Source organism: Mastigoproctus giganteus, chromosome 7 (assembly GCF_048544385.1).
Source record: "Mastigoproctus giganteus isolate SK-2022 chromosome 7, ASM4854438v1, whole genome shotgun sequence".
In the NCBI taxonomy this organism is placed as follows: domain Eukaryota; kingdom Metazoa; phylum Arthropoda; class Arachnida; order Uropygi; family Thelyphonidae; genus Mastigoproctus; species Mastigoproctus giganteus.
In genome coordinates this window covers 138,196,749-138,216,161 of record NC_143581.1, presented here as the reverse complement: position 1 = coordinate 138,216,161, position 19,413 = coordinate 138,196,749, and the positions used below count along the sequence as shown (strand labels likewise).

The window sequence follows — 19,413 nt, the reverse complement described above, 5'->3', positions numbered from 1 at the left end:
ATAAGATTTACCTGCTTACTTCTGTAATTAGAGAGAAGAACTATCTGCTGATATCAAATGTGCATAGTTTAAGACTCTTAATCTTTACTAATTTAAGCCAAAAAAGAGTGCAAAATTCAGTTCTTTACTCTTTACAAACTTCTGCCAGCTAGCAGCATCCCATTTTAATTCCAGAAGAGGTGCTTCAATATTTTAATGGAACATTCTTTCGTGTTTCTTCGTCTATAAATGGTTTAGCAAATTTATTGATCCCTTGAACTGCTACAAAACTAGCAAAACTGGTATTACTTGGTGATTATTTTTTACCTATTTAGCAAATTAATACATGCACAGCTTCGTACTATGGTTCCTGTATTACTGCAGGAACTATAGTACAAAGTACTGTTTTAGGTGGTAGATGACTCTCATTAGCACTAGTAGAGGCATATGATGCAAGAAAGCAAGCTTATGCAGCATCAGCCAAAAAAAAAAAACCCACTCCCATTTCGCCCCTCCGTTTGTTCGAAATACCTGTCCAGCTGAGCCTTAAATTTATTTAGGCTATCAACTTCCACAACAAGGAATGGAAGTCTGTTCCACCAACCAACCAACTACCCGCTGGCTAAAGGCAAATTTCCGCACATCTATCCTACATCTGTCTTTCCTCAATTTGAATTTATGCCCTCTCAGGTGATTATTCTGAGCAAGAGGAAGAATCCCATCAGCATTGAGCATGCTCAAACCATTCAAGGCTTTATACACCTCTATCAGATCACCTCGCCGGTGCCTAGTCTCCAGACAATGTAATTTGCAAAACTTAAGCCTTTCTTCGTAAGAGCAACCCTTTTTTCCATTCACTAATCTTGTTGCCCTTCTCTGTACTCGTTCCAGCAGCTCTACATCCTTCTTGAAATGAGGCCTCCAGACCTGTATACAGTACTCAAGGTGTGGCCTGACCATTGCCTTATACAAGGGAATAATCACCTCCTTATCCCTACTAGAAAAAATTCCTGTATATCACTGACAAGACACCATGAGCTACTCTTGCAGCCCATTTGCACTGCTCAGAAAACTTAATATCTGCCTGCACAATTACGCCCAGGTCCTTTTCATTCTCTACCACTGTCAGTGTAGTACCACAGAGTTGATACGTTACTCTGGAGTTACTGTTTCCCACATGTAGTACTTTACATTTGTCAATGTTAAACTTCATTTGCCACCTCTCAGCCCCTGTTGCAGCAGCATACTGTCAGCAGTGCCCTTAACAACCCTGCCAACCTTTGTACCTTTGTATCATCTGCAAACTTGGATATTAAGCTTGATATACCATCATCAATATCATTTTTTTTTTTTTTTTGTTAGTTGTTGGCGCATCAGCTTCTATGGCCATATTGCACCTCCCAAAGTTTTGGCATTTTACTGTGATCCAAGCCCGAGGCGGGAATCGAATCCACGACCTTTGGGTTGCCAGGCAGGCACTTTATCTATCTGGCTAGCCTGGTCGGCTAATATCATTTATAAATACAGAAAACAACAATGGACCCAACACTGAACGCTGAGGGACTCCACTAATAACATCAGTACACGATGAGCAGTGTCCATTGATTACCACTCTGTCTTCTTCCCCTCAACCATCCCTTTATCCATAGCAGAAATTTGCCTCCGATGCCACACTGCTCCAATTTGTGCAGCAGACTTCCATATGTAACAGTATCAAAAGCCTTTCTAAGATCCAAATACATAATATCAGCGTTATTCCCTGCATCCAGTTCTTTTGTGACTGCGTCATAGTATCCAATCAAATTGGTCATGCAAGGCTTTCCCTTAAGAAAACCATGCTGTGTCCGAGCTATAACTGAAGTATTGTCTAAATGATCCTGCAGTGCTTCCTTAACCAGTGCCTCCATTAATTTTCCTCGAACAGAAGTTAAACTCGCAGGTCTATAATTACTTGTGTCAGCCTTTGATCCTCCTTTGTGAATTGGGGTCACATTTGCACATCTCCAGTCTATGGGTACCTTCCCCTGAGTCCAAAGAAGTTCTCATAATTATGGCATAGATGTTTGCTTACTTCCTTTGCTGCCTCCGTAGCCAGATGGGCAGGAGCAGCAGTGCATAGCACACGCTTCTTGATTAGACCGGGGTTTGAGCCCGTGACCAAATACAGAGGATGCAGAAAGGTCAGGGAATGACCACCACATATCGCCGGAGCAATATGGCCTTAGTTGCTAATGCTCCTAAAAACCAAATAACAACAACAACTTCCTTTGCTGCCTCCTTTAATATAACTGGATAGATCCCATCCACCCCAGGTGCCTTTTTTATGTTTATCCTCAAAAATTTCTCCTCCACTTTCCTCTCGGTTATTACAAAATCATCTAGCAAACTGCCAGAGTTTACTTCACCTCTGGCATTCCCCTTCCTGAATAACTCCTCATGTGTGAATGTACATGCAAAATACTTGTTAGTTTGTTAGCCACCTGAGCAGGATCATCAACAGTTGAACCATCAATATCCAGGGACCAATCTGATTCATCCCTTTCCTTCTAGAGTTTACTTAGGTAAAGAACTCTTTTCTGTTTTTCTTTGCATCCTTTGCCAAGGATTTCTCATAATCTGCCTTTGCTGCCTAATCTCCTTTGTGACTTGGTTAGAGACCAGCTTATATCTATCATAGGCTTCCATGTCACCCATTAATTTATATGTATCCCATGCATTTTCTACTCTGCCAACCATCAACCACCACTTTGCTTATTGGAGGCTTGAAGTGATGAAACCCATGTTTAGTCTCTAGAGCAAAGTTTCTGGCATCCCCCCCTCCCCCCATACTTCTCCTTTAACCTTGGGGTTTTCATAAAAAAAAAAAAAAAAAAACTGTAGTTCCTTTTTTACTTGCATTAACAGCTTGATAGTTTTTAACATGTTACTTTTCTTTATAAAATGTTTATGTATTTGATTTCTTAATTTTGAACAGTTTTTCATTGCAGTTTAAGCAGTAGGTATCTATCTATAATAAACAATGCTCAATCCACTGATTTTTTAATTCTCAGTGTTTATCTTATTTTTTTTTTCTCATTTTTTGTTAACATTAATACTCTTCAAACTATTAATTTTATTAGCATTACATATAAGATTTCTAATTTCACAATATATATCTAGTAATAATTCATAAAAATAAACAAGATACGACAGGTATTTTTATCTTAAAAACAACTATCACATCTTGTCTTAACATTAATGTAACAATCATGCTGCCCAATGCATGTGTCAACTGCATGTAACAAATGCATATTGATAACTACAAGATGAAATGAATGAGGAAGTTGTACCTGTATGTTCTCAGAGAGCTGCAGGTTGCTAACCCCTTGTAATAGACCAATCAGAACATGAAGAAATCAAACTTGCAAATAGCTATAGTAAATAAAGAAATTTATAATGCACTATTTATATCTATGCATGAGATAATGACTGTATGTATGAAAATTGAAAATGCCCTGAAACTTACCTCTCTGTTAGTCCACTGTGTTTTGCCATACATGGGAGTAATTAATGGAACAAATATGTGGCAATGTCTGACAGCCTCATTTAAAGCATCTTGCCAATCTGTACCAGTTTTAATTTCATGAACATCCTTAATATCAAAAATATAATCAGTACTTTAAAATAAGCATGATTAAAAAACACTTTAAAGAACTAGTGAATTTGAATGACAATGCCCTACCAAAATATCAGAAAATGTGGTAAAAAAAGGTTCACCCTCCATCAGTAACAATTACAGCAACAATCTTCAAGTACTGATTATACATGTTCTTATGGGAATATTCCTATTCTTATAAGAACATGCTCCTCACATTCTCCATATGTTGCTCTCTCATGGAGCATTTCAAATAAATCTACAGACTCAATTAGGTCCAGGGAAACTGCTGTATATATTCTGAGTGCTCTTTAAGCCACCCATGCATAATCCTTTTTATATATGAAGTAGCATTAATTCTGAAAGTAGCATTATCATCCTGGAGCTTTCATTACCGTCTGAATACAATATGAACAATGCAGGAAGAATCATCTGCACCAATACTTAAGTGCATCCAAGGATCAACACAGCTTTCAAGGATGATGAGAAGACCACTGCCATGCCAAAAGAATCCTCCCACATCTGAGGCCATAAATGGATATACCTCTTCGACTCAAACAAGATAAATTTATGAAGTGAATACTGCACATCATTTCTTTAGCTTCCAATATGCAGTACTGAAAGATATGGGTATTTCACATCCAGTTTTAAAGGAGTCCGTGATTTGCAAGTACAGTGTTACTTTTCGATTTATTTACACCATGGCTGGTCCCAATCATGAAGTGCCTTCCTCTAACCTGTCTTGTGTTTGCCACTGTGGTTTTTCCCACAGTTGACAGGCACTTGTTTGCCAGATTTTTTTTGGCTAGGGGCCACTTTACTCAATAAATAAAAAAAAATTAAAAAATTTTTAAAAAAAATGAAAAACCCTGGACATAGTGCACAGTGATACATGTGTTTATCTTTTACTGCTGTCCTGAGTGATGCCTCCACTGCACAGGCACCAAGAAATCACTCCTCTTGTGGTATATCAACTACTCACTAATGCACCTATAGATAACCATTAATGACAGAGACCAGGCAAGCTCATTCCCACATTACTCACTGAGAGGCCTTTCCACTCAGATTGCCCTTAAAGATAACAGAGCAGATACAGGTTGCTGTTCTTCCACACCATGCAAAAAAAGGCCAGAGTTCAAATACCATGGAGATGGGAGGAATTTTTATGGGCCATTTCCCATGGTTAAGTTAATCTGTCTTCAGCAAAGGTTGCATAGCTTTTTTGACAGAAAATGAGGTTTGCCATCCTACACAAACATGTGGCCCCAGAATACAAGCAATTCACAAACAGAATATACTGATGCCTCATAGCCTGCCTCAATACAAATTCTAATTAAAATAAAAATATATTTTTATTCAATAAGAAGTGTTCACATATTTGGATATACAACTGTCTGATGTCTGATAGGGCAGTGCATTATGAAATAGAATAAAAGTACTTTTCAAAAAAACTTGCAACTGTTGAGTGTAATTGTTCGTGGAACTACAAAGGAATCAGATTCCTATTGTAGATTACCTCAATTACTGTTAAAACTTCTGATCCACTAACAGTATTTAGTTAAGCCTGGTTAAGTTTGATGAAAATCTCCTCTGGAGATGTGCATCAAACCATGAATGTTCTGTTGATTTGTTGTTGAATATTTTAAGATTTGCATAAAAAATATATATAATCAAATATATATTCTCCCCCCCTCTTAAGATTCACTAACTCACAAGATTCACTAATATTCCCCTATGCCAACAGCCATGCAAATATCTCCACAATGATGTGGCAGATGTACCGTAGCAGTATGGTAGTTTCACCACAGTATATATAATAAAATAATAGCATTATTAAACAATGCTATTGTTTTACATTTACGTATGCCTCCAGACGTACAGGTCTGGAGGCCTCATTTTAGGAAGGATATAGATTTGCTTGAGCGTGTACAGAGAAGGGCAACAATATAGGTGAGGGGAATGAAGGGATCCTCTTACCAAGAGAGGCTTAAGTTTTGCAAATTGCAGCGGCTGGAGACAAGGCACCTGCGAGGTGATCTGATTGGGTTGAGCATACTGAATTCTGATGGGATCCTTCCACTTGCTCAGATTACGAACCTAGGGGGGCATAAATTCAAATTGAGGAAAGACAGTTGTAGAATAGATGTGCGGAAATTTGCCTTTAACCAGAGGGTGGTTAATTGCTGGAACAAACTTTCATCTGTTGCTGTGGAAGTAGATAGCTTAAATAAATTCAAGGAGGAACTGGACAAACTTTTAGAGGGAATGGTTATGTGAATTTTTTTTTTTGGCTGATGCTACATAAGCATATACGCTTGCTTTCTTGCATCACATGCCACTATTACTATGACATTAAATTAAATCTGGCTCATTATATATACAGTCAGTATATATAATAAGCTCATTATATATACATTATATATACACTCATTATATATACAGTATAGCATGATAGTTGAGTTCCTAGAAATTCTCGTGCAATGCAAAATCGTGCAATACAAATAACAAGCCCTATGGGAAAAATAGGGTTAGGTGCCGACCACCCAAGATTGAACACACATTTGTAACCAAAACATTGCCAAACACAATAAATAATCGTAATAAAATATTGCTAATGCTTTTATCGTAAGTAAACTTGTTTTTTTTTTTTATTTTCTATCCAAACAGATGACAGCCATTCCATCTCTTCTAATTCTTTGTGTCTTGATCTAATGGATTTTAATTACACTGAGTTGTTCCTGCAATGAAAGTTGTTTTTATTTTCTCTGCATTCTTTCTAATTTTCTGCGTTGCCTCTTTTAGGCCAGTAGCAAGTGTAATATCCCATGGTATTAATTTCGCTCAAAGTGTTTCAAAATTTCATATTTTTTCTCTGTCAACAGAGGTGGACAGGGAAACCTCGGTGGGCCGGTGTGATTTTGGCCATAAACACTAAGTATGAGGATGCTACAAATTTTCCCGTGTAAGAATTTTTGACCCAGTCCGCCTCTGTTTATCGATATTACTTTTCTTTTTCTCTATGAATTTGTAGCGTCTTCACCAGGTGCTTCCTTTTCACACCTTTTAAATATTTTACTCATTTTTAGGGAATAAAGCACAATTACAAAATGAGGAGGCACGCTTGATACACATGAACAAAGCTGCGCGCGTGTAGCAACTGAATAAACAACACCGTAAAGGGAGAGACACACTAACACCTCACTAGCTCACATTTTACTAAAGCACATTTCTAGGGGTTACTACCATAAAACAAAAACTATTTCCAGCTGTGTTTCTGCTAGTGGAATCTGTGATAAACTGGTAGTAAACTCGATCTAATTGCATTTGCGATAATACCGATAATTGGAATTGTGTGGGTTTTCACGTTATTATGGCGAAAAGCGTTTCCCCTTCACTGATATAAAAAACATAAATACATTTTCAGAATCTTCTCTTCATTGCTATCGCGTTGCGTTCAGTTGGGGCGATTCTGCATTCTACTGCCATTTCTTGTAAACACAAAGGTGAATCGTGCATAAGCGAATTCAGTTCGTGTTATATACGATATCGTTCCCCTATTTATAAATCATGTATGATCGAATTCGTGTAGTGTAAACACGTGTTATACGAGGACTGACTGTACTGAAGAATTGTATCTAACTATTTACCTTATCCACAACAATCAGTAATATTCCAATGTTTCACAAAACTTTCTAGCAACAACCGACAAACTGAATTAACATAAATTTAAATGAAATTTATTAAAATAAATAAATAGTATCTACATAAAATACTAAAACAGATATAAAATATGTGTTAAAATACAATAAAATATGGACAAAAATAATAAAATATACAGTAGCTTTTGAGACGAAGTGCCTCTTCATCAGCTTAGTCGGTGAATGGTGTATTGCAATATATACAAGCAGTTCCTGCTTTACAAGTTTTTTTCTTTTTTTTTTTTCAAGTATCAACAAAATCAAAAATATGAAAATTAATTGCAAAAAAATGAATGTTAAACATTCATAAATACTGCATTTCAAACCACGTAGCTATACAGTACAGTGCACCCAGCTTTACGATATTAATCAGTTCCAGAGACACCATCGTATGGTGAAAATATCGTAATGTGAACCCAATAACACGTTTTTTAGTTATTCATTCCAAAACCTGGGAAGTCGAAATTTTCACTATATAACTAAGCTATTTATGTCTCTAAAAGGTCAATTTTATAATGAAAATTGTATTAGCTACCAATTCAAATCAATTAAAACACCTTCGTGATATTTTTCTTAAACACATTTCTGGAGGTCACTACCATAAAACAATAAAAACAATTTGCACTTTCCAGTTTACTGGGCATTAGCATTAGTAGAGGCATTTGATGCAAGAAAGCAAGCTTATGCAGCATCAGCCAAAAAAAAAAAAAAAAAATAATAATAATAATAAATAAATAAATAAAAAATAACCATTTAGTGCACTAATTTCTATTAGTGCAATCAATTATAAACGGGTAGTAAACTCGATGTTGTTGCATTTGCGAAAATACCGATAGCTGGAATTGTGTGGGTTTTTACATTATGGTGAAATGTGTTTCCCCTTCACTGCAATCTTCAGTCATACAAAAAACAAATTTTCAGAATCTGCACTTCATTCTTTTTTTTTTTTTTTAAGCTTTGTAAACTTGTTACTCCGCACAAATCGTGTTAGTTGCAATCTCACTTGTGCATATCACGTTAAGCAGCTGCAATTTGTGCGTGCCGTAAAAATAGCATATGCATGCTCTTGTGAAATTTATAAAGAAAAAAGATTATCTTGGAAACGAATGCCTCTTGTAGCATTTCTGAAGAAGACTCCTCCTTATGCACCAAACCAACAACAAGTGCCAACCCAACAAAGAGTGACCAACGAGTGTGCATTTAGTAGGTGATGGTGAATAAACATTCTATTTGAAAGGCATAAATAATTTCTTTCAATTATAATTTGCTTGATTTTACAGGCTATATTTCATTTCTTTGGATAAATCAATCATTGTTTAAAGATAAACTAATTAGCTAACTAATTTCATTGTTGAGAATGTAACCCCTGTTTTTAACATTATGTCTATGGGTAATAAATTCCAGCTTTATGAGCACACAGTAGGAACTAATTAACTCGTAAAGTCAGGAACTACCTGTGTATATATATATATATATATATATATATATATGTATATATATATATATATATATATATATATATATATGTATATATATATTAGCTAAAACAGCAAATGTCAACTGAGCATGATCATGCATCACAAATCTGGTGTCGGCAGAGCAGAATTACATATACGTGATGATCGACAGCGCTCGCCGCACTGAAAAACAGTACATTCCATACTGGGGTACAAGTGCAATCCCTATTGTGATTCATGGTACTCTTACTGCTAGCTATGTGCAGAGCCATGAGCACTGGTGGTAATCACATGAATAGTCAACGATTCCAATATCCTGTTGGGGATCAAGATTATGCTGCTCAACCTAATAATGCTTGGCGGGCTGTGGATTGTTCAAAATTAGTGGTTCAAAGAACCACCTCATGTTCAGAAACCTGATCTTTCAATCTCCTGGCGAACTCACCTACATAAGACCTCACACAATCTAGACATGTAATACAGTACACAGAACCACCCCGTAGGAGAGGAGGAATGGGCGTTTTCACCTTAGAAATAATAGAATGTAATTTCCTCCCCGGAAGTTGAACAAATCGTATATGGTGGTGATGCAAAATCCTAGAAAGATGTTCTGACACGCCTGGATAATAGGGGATGTAGATGGTAGAAATAAATTCATTGACGCAAGGATGGTTAGATTGCAAAACAAATTCATGAGTCTGTAGCTCACATCTATCCAGACCTTGAGGTGGATAACCACAATTTGAAAGCTCCGCCCAAATTTTGGAAATCTCCAATTTCCTGTCACCAATCGAACTAGAGGAACTCTAGTTCAATGGGTGACAGTAAATATGCCGTGTGCGTGTACAGTTGAACTTCCCTATAATGAATTCGATAAATCCAGCAAAAAAAATTCGTTATAGAGAAATTTCATTATACAGAGAATATCTCTTTTATTAGAAATTGTTATCTAATTAGAAAGAAAATGAATCGACATTTATTTTTAATGCATTTTATTTCAAAAACATACTTATTAAATCATGTTTACACAATTTTCACCGGTAAGAATAACAAATTAAAAAAATTTGTAATTTTCGTTTGCACAGTACAATTAAAATTGTCTGATTCTCAAAAAAAAACCTTGCATTTGTTCAGAGCATTAAAAACATTATCAGGAACATATTCACAAAACTGTAGACCCATACGAACCGTTTTAAAAGCATTAATCATTTCTTCGCGAGTTGGCTTTTCTACGGGTTGTTCTGATGCATCTTCAGCATCATCGTTAATTTCTTCGTGCTCATGGTTGTGTCTAACAATGTTCAGCAGTATTTCATCTCCATTTGGATGTTCTGCTGTGATCTACATAAACATAACTATCCAGTGTTATTTCATTTTCAATGTTTCCGGACAATTCTAATAATGTCCAATAGTTTTTCAGTTGTGAAAGGGGCAGTTCATCTTGTTCATCCAGTCGTTGTTCGACTTCTGTATTCAATGCAAATCCCGCTTTCGAAAAACAATTTTGAATAGTGTATTCAGTGACATCGTTTGTCCAAACTTTTGCCAGTTCAGAGATGCAATCTCTAAGTTTAATTGTAAACTCCAAGTTTCTATTTTCTGATAACGCATTGACAATCTTCATTATTATTCTCTTCTGATAATGAAATTTAAAATTTTTAATAATGCCTTGGTCCGTTGGTAGAGTTTTGACGTTATGTTTGGTGGTAAAAACAACAAATTCACACGTTTAAATTTGGCAGGATGTGCTGGACAGATGTCAGTTACCAACACGATTTTCATTTTTAATTTTTTTGTTATACGCTTGTCTAGTTTTAATATCCATTCTTCAAAGATATCAATGGTCATCCATGCTTTTTTATTAAAGGTGTAGTCAACTTCCAAAGATTTTGTGCCTCTAAAACATCTTGGGTTTTTTGATTTTCCGAAGACTAAAAGTCTTAATTTTTCACTTCCTGTCATATTTGCTCCACAACTGGCACAGCGATTCTTTTTTTGCTTTGTTTTCCGCCAAAACATTTATCATCCTTAAAAGCAAGTGTTCTATTCGGTAAACCCATTTCGTCACCATTAAAAGCATCCTTAGGTTCGTATTCTTCCAAAATCTTCTTTAAGATATTGTTCCTCCAACTGTTGCAATCTTCTTCACTTACATTAACACTTTCTCCACAAATAACCTTTTCCACAATTCTGTGGCGCTTCTTAAATTTATCTAACCACCCAGTGCTCACATTAAATTCTGTATGTCCCAGGGACTGTGCAAATTTCAGAGCTTGTTGCTTAATTATTGGACCCGATATTGGTATATTCTTTTCACGTATCATTTGCACCCATTTTAGGAACAGCTTTATCAACATCTTCGTATATACACAACTTAATTCGCTTCTTGTCTGCTCCTCTTCAATTGCATTTAAAACTGAGTCTCGATTTTTTAAAATCGTAGATAAGCTGCTTGCAGGTATGCCATATTTCTCCGTAATATCTTTTTTCTTAAAACCCTGGTCAATATCATGAAGAATCTTTACTTTATCATTAATACTTAAACACTTTCTCTTCGACATTGTTTCCACAAATGTAAAAATTACTGAACTGCAGCTCTTGCTCATACATACACCGCAAACTTCGCTGAGCTGGCCATATAGTAAATTATTAGTACCACCTACTCAATGACATTCGCTTGCCAATTCAACAGTATCACGTGACTTTTCCTATCAATCACTTTGAAGAAATATACTACTTTCATTCATATATACACAAAAGAAAATTTACGGTTAATGTATGTTCTATGTTACTTTTCAGAAAAGAAAAAAAAATACAACAGCATATAGCCTATGTGATTGATGACAAATTGTTCTAAAAGAACGAAATTAAAAAAAAAAAAAAATTCATGAAAACCATCTACTGGGAGTCCAGTTAGATGAGAACGGACATATCATATACCGATTGACGAGAAGGTCACATGATACAGTTGAGGTGAGAAGCGAATGTCACTCAGTAGGCGTTACTAAAAATCGACTATGGTAGCATTCTATGTATTGCCGCCGCAGCACGCTAAAGGCTTACCGCAGTGAATTTCATTTTCCCCTGAGCCAACATCAATTTACAAATCTATCCTACTTATTGTAAAGTTTATGACTTTCTTTACTCTGCTTTTTTTATTCTTTACTCGGCCTTGTAAAAGTAACGGTAAGGGTTTCCACGTGTTCGTAACTACCGTTCGTAACTACCGCTACCGTTAGTAACTTTCCCGCCATTGTGATACCGTACTAGATATACCGTAGGTTATATACCGTACTAGATAGCTTTAGTTGAACTTCGTTAGCAGTTAAATTGTACGTTTAAATAAATACATATAACGACTTAGATTACAAACGCAAAATAATTAATAACATAACATAATTAATTAATAAATTAATAGAATCATGACTCAGACCAGAGCAGCAAAGCAAAAGGCTCAAGCTAATGGAAGTGCTGTGGCTCAGAGCAGAACTGAGGGGGGCAGTTGTCCTCTGACTCACAGCCTTATAAAATGCACTGTTTGCTTGATGTTTGCAGAGCAATCGGGTACGGGACATGATACTGCCAAGGGGGATGTCTTTGTGTGTGCGCGATGCAAGGAGTGTATCGATATCAGGCAACAACTCGGCATTCTTGTGGGCCTATATGAGAGCTTGAAGGACAGGGTGGATGCCCTCGAAGAAACTAAATTGAGGGGCCCATCAAGCTCTCAGCTGCCCACATCAACGCCAGAGCTTGCACTTGGGCATCGCGTGACACAGAGACAACCCCTAAGGCAGAATGCGCTGGTCCCGAAGGAACTAGTAGTTGTTGGTGACTCTATTCAGGGAAACGGGGAACATGCTTTGTAAAAAAGATAGGTGGAACAGGACCAGGGTATGTCTGCCAGGGGCAAAGGTTGATGACGTAGAGCGAATATCATCTTTTAAGGGCACAAAAGGTGATATAGTTGTACACGTTGGCACTAATAATATTAAGAGTAGGAGACCGGCAGAATTACTTAACAAGTACAGGTCACTGTTGAACAAAAGCCGAGAATTAGGGTTGAATTTGAAAGTGTCTGCAATTCTGCCCAGACACGATAGGAGGGAGTATATGATGAGAGCCTTGTCGATCAATTCGGCCCTGGAAAGATTGTGCAAGGCTCAAGGGGTAGAATTTTTTTCAGGAGAGATTAACAGGAGAGATTGCTTCTACAGGGATGGGATACACTTAAATAGAAAGGGTGCAAGAATATTTGCTGATGCTATCGAGGCAGTGTTAGGTGGGTCGGAAAACTGCTAGCTTGGGGGGAGACAAAGACCAATAGATTGACAGTAGCCACTGGCAGAGGTGAAAGAGATCCTTGCACTGCTTCTATTAGAATGAGCAGAAGCCTGAAAAACAAGATGCATGGTATTTCAGAGACTGCTGGGAGCCATTGCGGTACAAGTAAACACATGGGTTGTGTTAGGGTAGCTAAGAATAGAAACAGGTGCAGGTATACTTGCGTGTACACCAATGCTAGGAGTTTAGTAAATAAATTTGATGAATTTGAGGTATTGCTCAAAACATCGAAGGCAGATATTGTTGGGATATCAGAGACGTGGTGTCACACAGATATAAGGGATGCAGAACTGCAATTTGGGGAGTACAACGTCTACAGAAAGGATAGACAGGATAGGAAGGGGGGGGGTTATGCTATTAGTTAAGAAACACAAAAACCAAGGAAGTGAAGCCAGTCGACATCGCTGGACAGTGCAGTGTTGAGTCAGTTTGGTGTGACATAAACATTGGGAGATCAAAATTGAGAGTAGGAGTGTGCTATAGGCCTAATGACTCTGATGAGTATAATAAGGAACTGTACAGGGAAATAGAGTGGGCCAGTAAATCAGAGTGTCTTATAATGGGAGATTTTAATTTCCCAGATATTGACTGGAATTTGGGGGCTGGTTACTCACACACTAGCAGGACTTTTGTGGATTTATTGGATGATTGTTTTCTACATCAGCATGTTCGGGAGGCAACTAGAGGGAGTAATACTCTTGATTTGATTATCAGCAGTGATTCTTCATGCATTAAGAATCTAAAGATAAATGAACCACTAGGTGGCAGTGATCACAGTGTGCTGAAGTGGGATTTACTCAAAGAGGTAACTACCATTAGGGGTAAAGGGAAGGGTTATTGCTTCCGTAAAGGCGACTACGATGGACTGAGACAGTATTTAAATTCTATACAGTGGGACCAACTGATGATGTTACCAACAGCAAATTCAAAATGGGAAGCATTCAAAGAACTTATCTTGGAAGCTACTAGGCTTTACATACCAACTAAGAAATATTGTTCAAGGTTTAGGCCAAAATGGATGTCAGATGAACTAATGAGGCATATGGCAGAGAAGAAAAATGCATGGGATACATACAAATTAACACATGACACAGAAGCCTATGATAGATACAAGTTGATATGCAACCAAGTTACAAAGGAGGTTAGGCAGGCGAAGGCAGATTACGAGAAATCCTTGGCAAGGGATGCAAAGAAAAACAGCAAAGAGTTCTTTACTTATGTAAACTCTAGAAGGAAGGGGATGAATCAGATTGGTCCACTTGATATTGATGGGTCAAGTGTTGATGATCCTGCTCAGGTAGCCAACAAACTAAATGAATATTTTGCATCGACATTCACACATGAGGAGTTATTCAGCGAGGGGAATGCCAGAGGTGTATTCAACTCTAGCAGTAAGCTACAGAATCTTGAAATAACTGGGAGTAAAGTGGAGGAGAAACTGTTGAAGATAAACACAAGAAAGGCACCCGGGGTGGATGGGATCTATCCAGTTATATTAAAGGAGGCAGCAAAGGAAGTAAGCAAACCCTTAGCCATAATTATGAGAGCTTCCTTGGACTCAGGGGAGGTACCCATAGACTGGAGATGTGCAAATGTGACCCCAATTCACAAAGGAGGATCAAAGGCTGACACAAGTAATTATAGACCTGTGAGCTTAACTTCTGTTCCAGGAAAATTAATGGAGGCACTGGTTAAAGAAGCACTGCAGGATCATTTAGACAAGACTTCAGTTATAGCTCAGACACAGCATGGTTTTGTTAAGGGGAAGTCTTGCCTGACCAACTTGATTGGATACTATGATGCAGTCACAAAAGAACTGGATGCAGGGAATAACTTTGATATTATATACTTGGATCTTAGAAAGGCTTTTGATACTGTTGCACATGGAAGACTGCTACACAAATTGGAGCAGTGTGACATTGGAGGCAAATTGCTGCTATGGATAAAGGGGTGGTTGAGGGGGAGAAGACAGAGAGTGGTAATCAATGGACACTGCTCATCGTGGACTGATGTTATTAGTGGAGTCCCTCAGGGCTCAAGTTTGCAGACGATACAAAGGTTGGCAGGGTTGTCAAGGACACTACGGACACTATGCTGCTGCAACAGGATCTGGAAAGGTTGAGCAGATGGGCTGAGAGGTGGCAAATGAAGTTTAACATTGACAAATGTAAAGTACTACACATGGGAAACAGCAACCCCAGAGCAACGTATCAACTCTGTGGTACTACACTGACAGTGGTAGAGAATGAAAGGGACTTAGGGGTGGTTGTGCAGGCAGATATGAAGTTCTCTGAGCAGTGCAGACGGGCTGCAAGAGTAGCTCATGGAGTATTGTCAATGATATACAGGAATTTTTCCAGCAGGGATAAGGAGGTGATTATTCCATTGTATAAGGCGATGGTCAGGCCACACCTAGAGTACTTCAAGAAGGATGTAGAGCTGCTGGAACGAGTACAGAGAAGGACAACAAGATTAGTGAATGGAAGAAAGGGGTGCTCTTACGAAGAAAGGCTTAAGTTTTGCAAATTACAGTGTCTGGAGACTAGGCACCAGCGAGGTGATCTGATAGATGTGTATAAAGCCTTGAATGGTTTGAGCATGCTCAATGCTGATGGGATTCTTCCTCTAGCTCAGAAAAATCACCTGAGAGGGCGTAAATTCAAATTGAGGAAAGACAGATGTAGGATAGACGTGCGGAAATTTGCCTTTAGCCAGCGGGTGGTTGGTTGGTGGAACAGACTTCCATCCCTTGTGGTGGAGGTTGATAGCCTAAATAAGTTTAAGGCTCAGCTGGACAGGTATTTTGAACGAACAGAGGGGTGAAGTGGAAGTGGGCTTTTTTTTTTTTTTTTTTTTTTTTGGCTGATGCTGCATAAGCTTGCTTTCTTGCATCAAATGCCTCTACTAATGCTAATGCTAATGACCACTTTTAAGAAAACCCATTTGGTTTTATAACTGTAACAAAAATGAAACAAAGACCCTCCTATGGACATCAATGGCCACAAGTATTCACTAAAAGGATGATTAATTTCAGATGCTAATGCATCGTTTCAGAGGGAAGGAGGTTGTATATTTGAGCCGCTGTTTAGCAGTAAATGCTTGAAAATCTTCAAAAATGCTTTTAGTAATTTTTTTAAAAATTCGTTAAAGAGAAACTAACACTTCGCTATATGGGGTTAATTTTACATGTAATTTCGTTTCAAGGTGCAATGTTTTGCTAAAAAATTCGTAATACAGTCGGTCCTCGTATAACATGTATTTACATTACACGAATTCGATCATACACGATTTATAAATAGGGGAACGTTATCTTATATAACACGAACCGAATTCGCTTATGCACGATTCGCCTTTGTGTTTACAAGAAATGGCAGTCGAATACAGAATCACCCCAACAGAACGCAACACGATAGGAATGAAGAAGATTCTGAAAATGCATTTATGTGTTTTATATCAGTGAAGGGGAAACACATTTCACCATAATAACGTAAAAACCAACACAATTCCAGCTATCGGTATAATCGCAAATGCAATTAGATGGAGTTTACAACCAGTTTATAACAGATTCTACTAGCAGAAACAAAACTGGAAATTGTTTTTATTGTTTTATGGTAGTAACCCCCAGAAATGTGCTTTAGTAAAATCTGGGGTGTTAATAGTGTATCTCGGCCTTTACGGTGTTGTTTATTCAGTTGCTACCTGCACGCAGTTTTGTTTATGTGTATCAAGCGTGCCTCCTCATTTTGTAATTGTGCTTTATTCCCTAAAAATTAGTAAAATACTTAATAGGTGTGAAAAGGAAGTGTCCTGGTGAAGACACTGCAGATTCAGAGAAAAAAAAAAAAAAAAAGCAATATTGATAAACAAAGGCGGACTGGGTCAAAAATTCTTACCCAGGAAAATTTATAGTGGCCTCATACTACGGTTTATGGCCAAAATCACACCGGCCTCCGACCCACAGGGATTTCCCGGGTAAGGCTTATGGCCAGTCCGCCTCTGTCGATAGAGAAAAAAATATGAAATTTTGTAACGCTTTGAGCGAAATGAAAGACCGTGTGATATTGCATGTGCTGCAGACCTAAATGAGGCAACGCCGAGAATTACAAAGAATGCGGAGAAAATAAAAACAACTTTCATAGCGGGAACAACTCAAAGTGCAATTAAAATCCATTAGATTAAGACACAAGAATTGGAAGGGATGGAACAGCTGTCATCTGTTTGGATAGAAAATCAAACAAAAAATAAGTTTGCTTACGATAGAAGCAAAAGTATTAGCAATATTTTATTACGTAATAGTTGTAATAAAATACGTAAGCATTTTATTACGACTTACGTATTATAATTTATACTTACGTATTATAAAATAAGTATTTTATTACGACTATTTTATTTAAAATAATAATTTTTTTACGAATAAAATACGTATTTTATTCATAAAAAATACTTTTTAGTATTAAAAAATACTAAAAATACTTTATTATAATATAATAAAAAATATTTAGTTTTTATTATTTATTATATTATAATAAAAAATATATTATATTTTTTATTACATATTTTAATCGTTATAAAATACGTAAGTATTTTATAACGATTAAAATTACCCAATTATTTATTGTGTTTGGTAATGTTTTGGTTCCAAATGTGTGTTCAATCTTGGGTGGTCGGCACCTAACCCCACTTTTCCCATAGGGCCTGTTGTTTATATTGCACGATTTTGCATTGCATGAGAGTTTCTAGGAACACAACTATCGTGCTATACGAGGACAGACTGTATAGAGAAATTCGTTAAATAGAAGTTCGTAATAGAGAAGTTCCACTGTATATATATAAAAATAAATTAGAATAAGCATTAAAAAATAATAAAAATAATGCCAGCAGCATGGCAAAACAGAAGAGCGAAAATAGTCAAAATTAAACATAACAATCAAACCAACAGGGAGGGAAGAGAAGGGTAACAAGAGTAAAAATATTGCAGCAGAAACTCTCCAATATAATTTAGAACATTTAAATGTAAAGATAATAAAATTACAATCAATTAAATTTCGAATGCCAATTAAATAGAAATTTAATGGCGCCCCCTCTGACCGGCACCAGATCCAAATTTATGTGAAATATCACCAATAGAAATGTAAACCACTACAATAAAATAAAACAAAAATAAACCAAAAATAGAATGACCATTATGCCCCATCTCAACAGAGGACCATAAGGCTAATAATGGTCAGGGAATCGCTGCATTTCGAACGCTAGACAAATTGTCACAAGTCGATCGAAAGATCAGTCCATTACCCAATCCCCAGGTAGCTAACAAACTAAATGAGTATTTTGCATCTACATTCACACATGAGGAGTTATTCAAGGAGAGGAATGCCAGAGGTGAATTAAACTCTGGCAGTGAGCTAGAAGATTTTGTAATAACTGAGAGCAAAGTGGAGGAGAAATTGTTGAAGATAAAAATAAGAAAGGCATGTGGGATGGATGGGATTGATCCAGTTATATTAAAGGAGGCAGCAAAGGAAATAAGCAAACCCTTAGCCATAATTATGACACCTTCCTTGGACTCAGGGAAGGTACCCATGGACTGGAGATGTGCAAATGTGATCCCAATTCACAAAGGAGGATCAAAGGGCGACACAAATAATTAGACCTCTTAGTTTAACTTCTGTTCCAGGGAAATTAATGGAGGCACTGGTTGAAGAAGCGTTGCAGGATTATCTAGACAAGACTTCAGTTATAGCTCAGACACAGCTTGGGTTGATTAAGGGTAGTCTTGTCTGACCAATTTGATTGGATACTATAATGTGGACACAAAGGAACTGGATGCAAAGAATAATTTTAATATCATATATTTGGATCTTAGAAAGACTTTTGATACTATTGCACATAGAAGACTGCTGCACAAATTGGAGAAGTGTGGCATTGGAGGCAAATTGCTGCTATGGATAAAGGGATGGTTGAGTGGGAGAAGACAGAGAGTGATAATCATTGGATACTGCTCTTCGTGGACTAATGTTATTAGTGGAGTACCCTAAGGTGCAGTGTTGTTTTCTGTATTTATTAATGATATTGATTACGGTATATCAGGCTTAATGTCCAAGTTTGCAGACAATATGAAGGTTAGCAGGTTTGTTAATGACACTATTGACAGTATGCTACAACAGGATCTAGAAAAGCTGATCAGATGGGCTACCAGGTGGCAATTGAAGTTTAACATTGACAAATGTAAAGTACTGCATATGGGAAGCAGTAACCCCAGAGTAACGTATCCACTGTGTGGTACTACACTGACAGTGGTAGA

The 19,413-nt window shown here is 37.2% G+C and overlaps 1 protein-coding gene across 2 annotated transcripts in view; it reads right to left on the bottom strand.

The window, feature by feature from the left end:
• LOC150083221 (uncharacterized) overlaps positions 1 to 19,413 on the bottom strand; it is a 354,281-nt gene that overhangs the window by 211,548 nt on the left and 123,320 nt on the right. For both annotated transcript variants that reach the window (XM_090377110.1, XM_090377111.1), the window contains exon 6: positions 3,485 to 3,610. In XM_090377110.1, the coding sequence (XP_090233236.1) occupies positions 3,485 to 3,610 (126 nt within the window). The remainder of the gene's footprint in view (positions 1 to 3,484; positions 3,611 to 19,413) is intronic.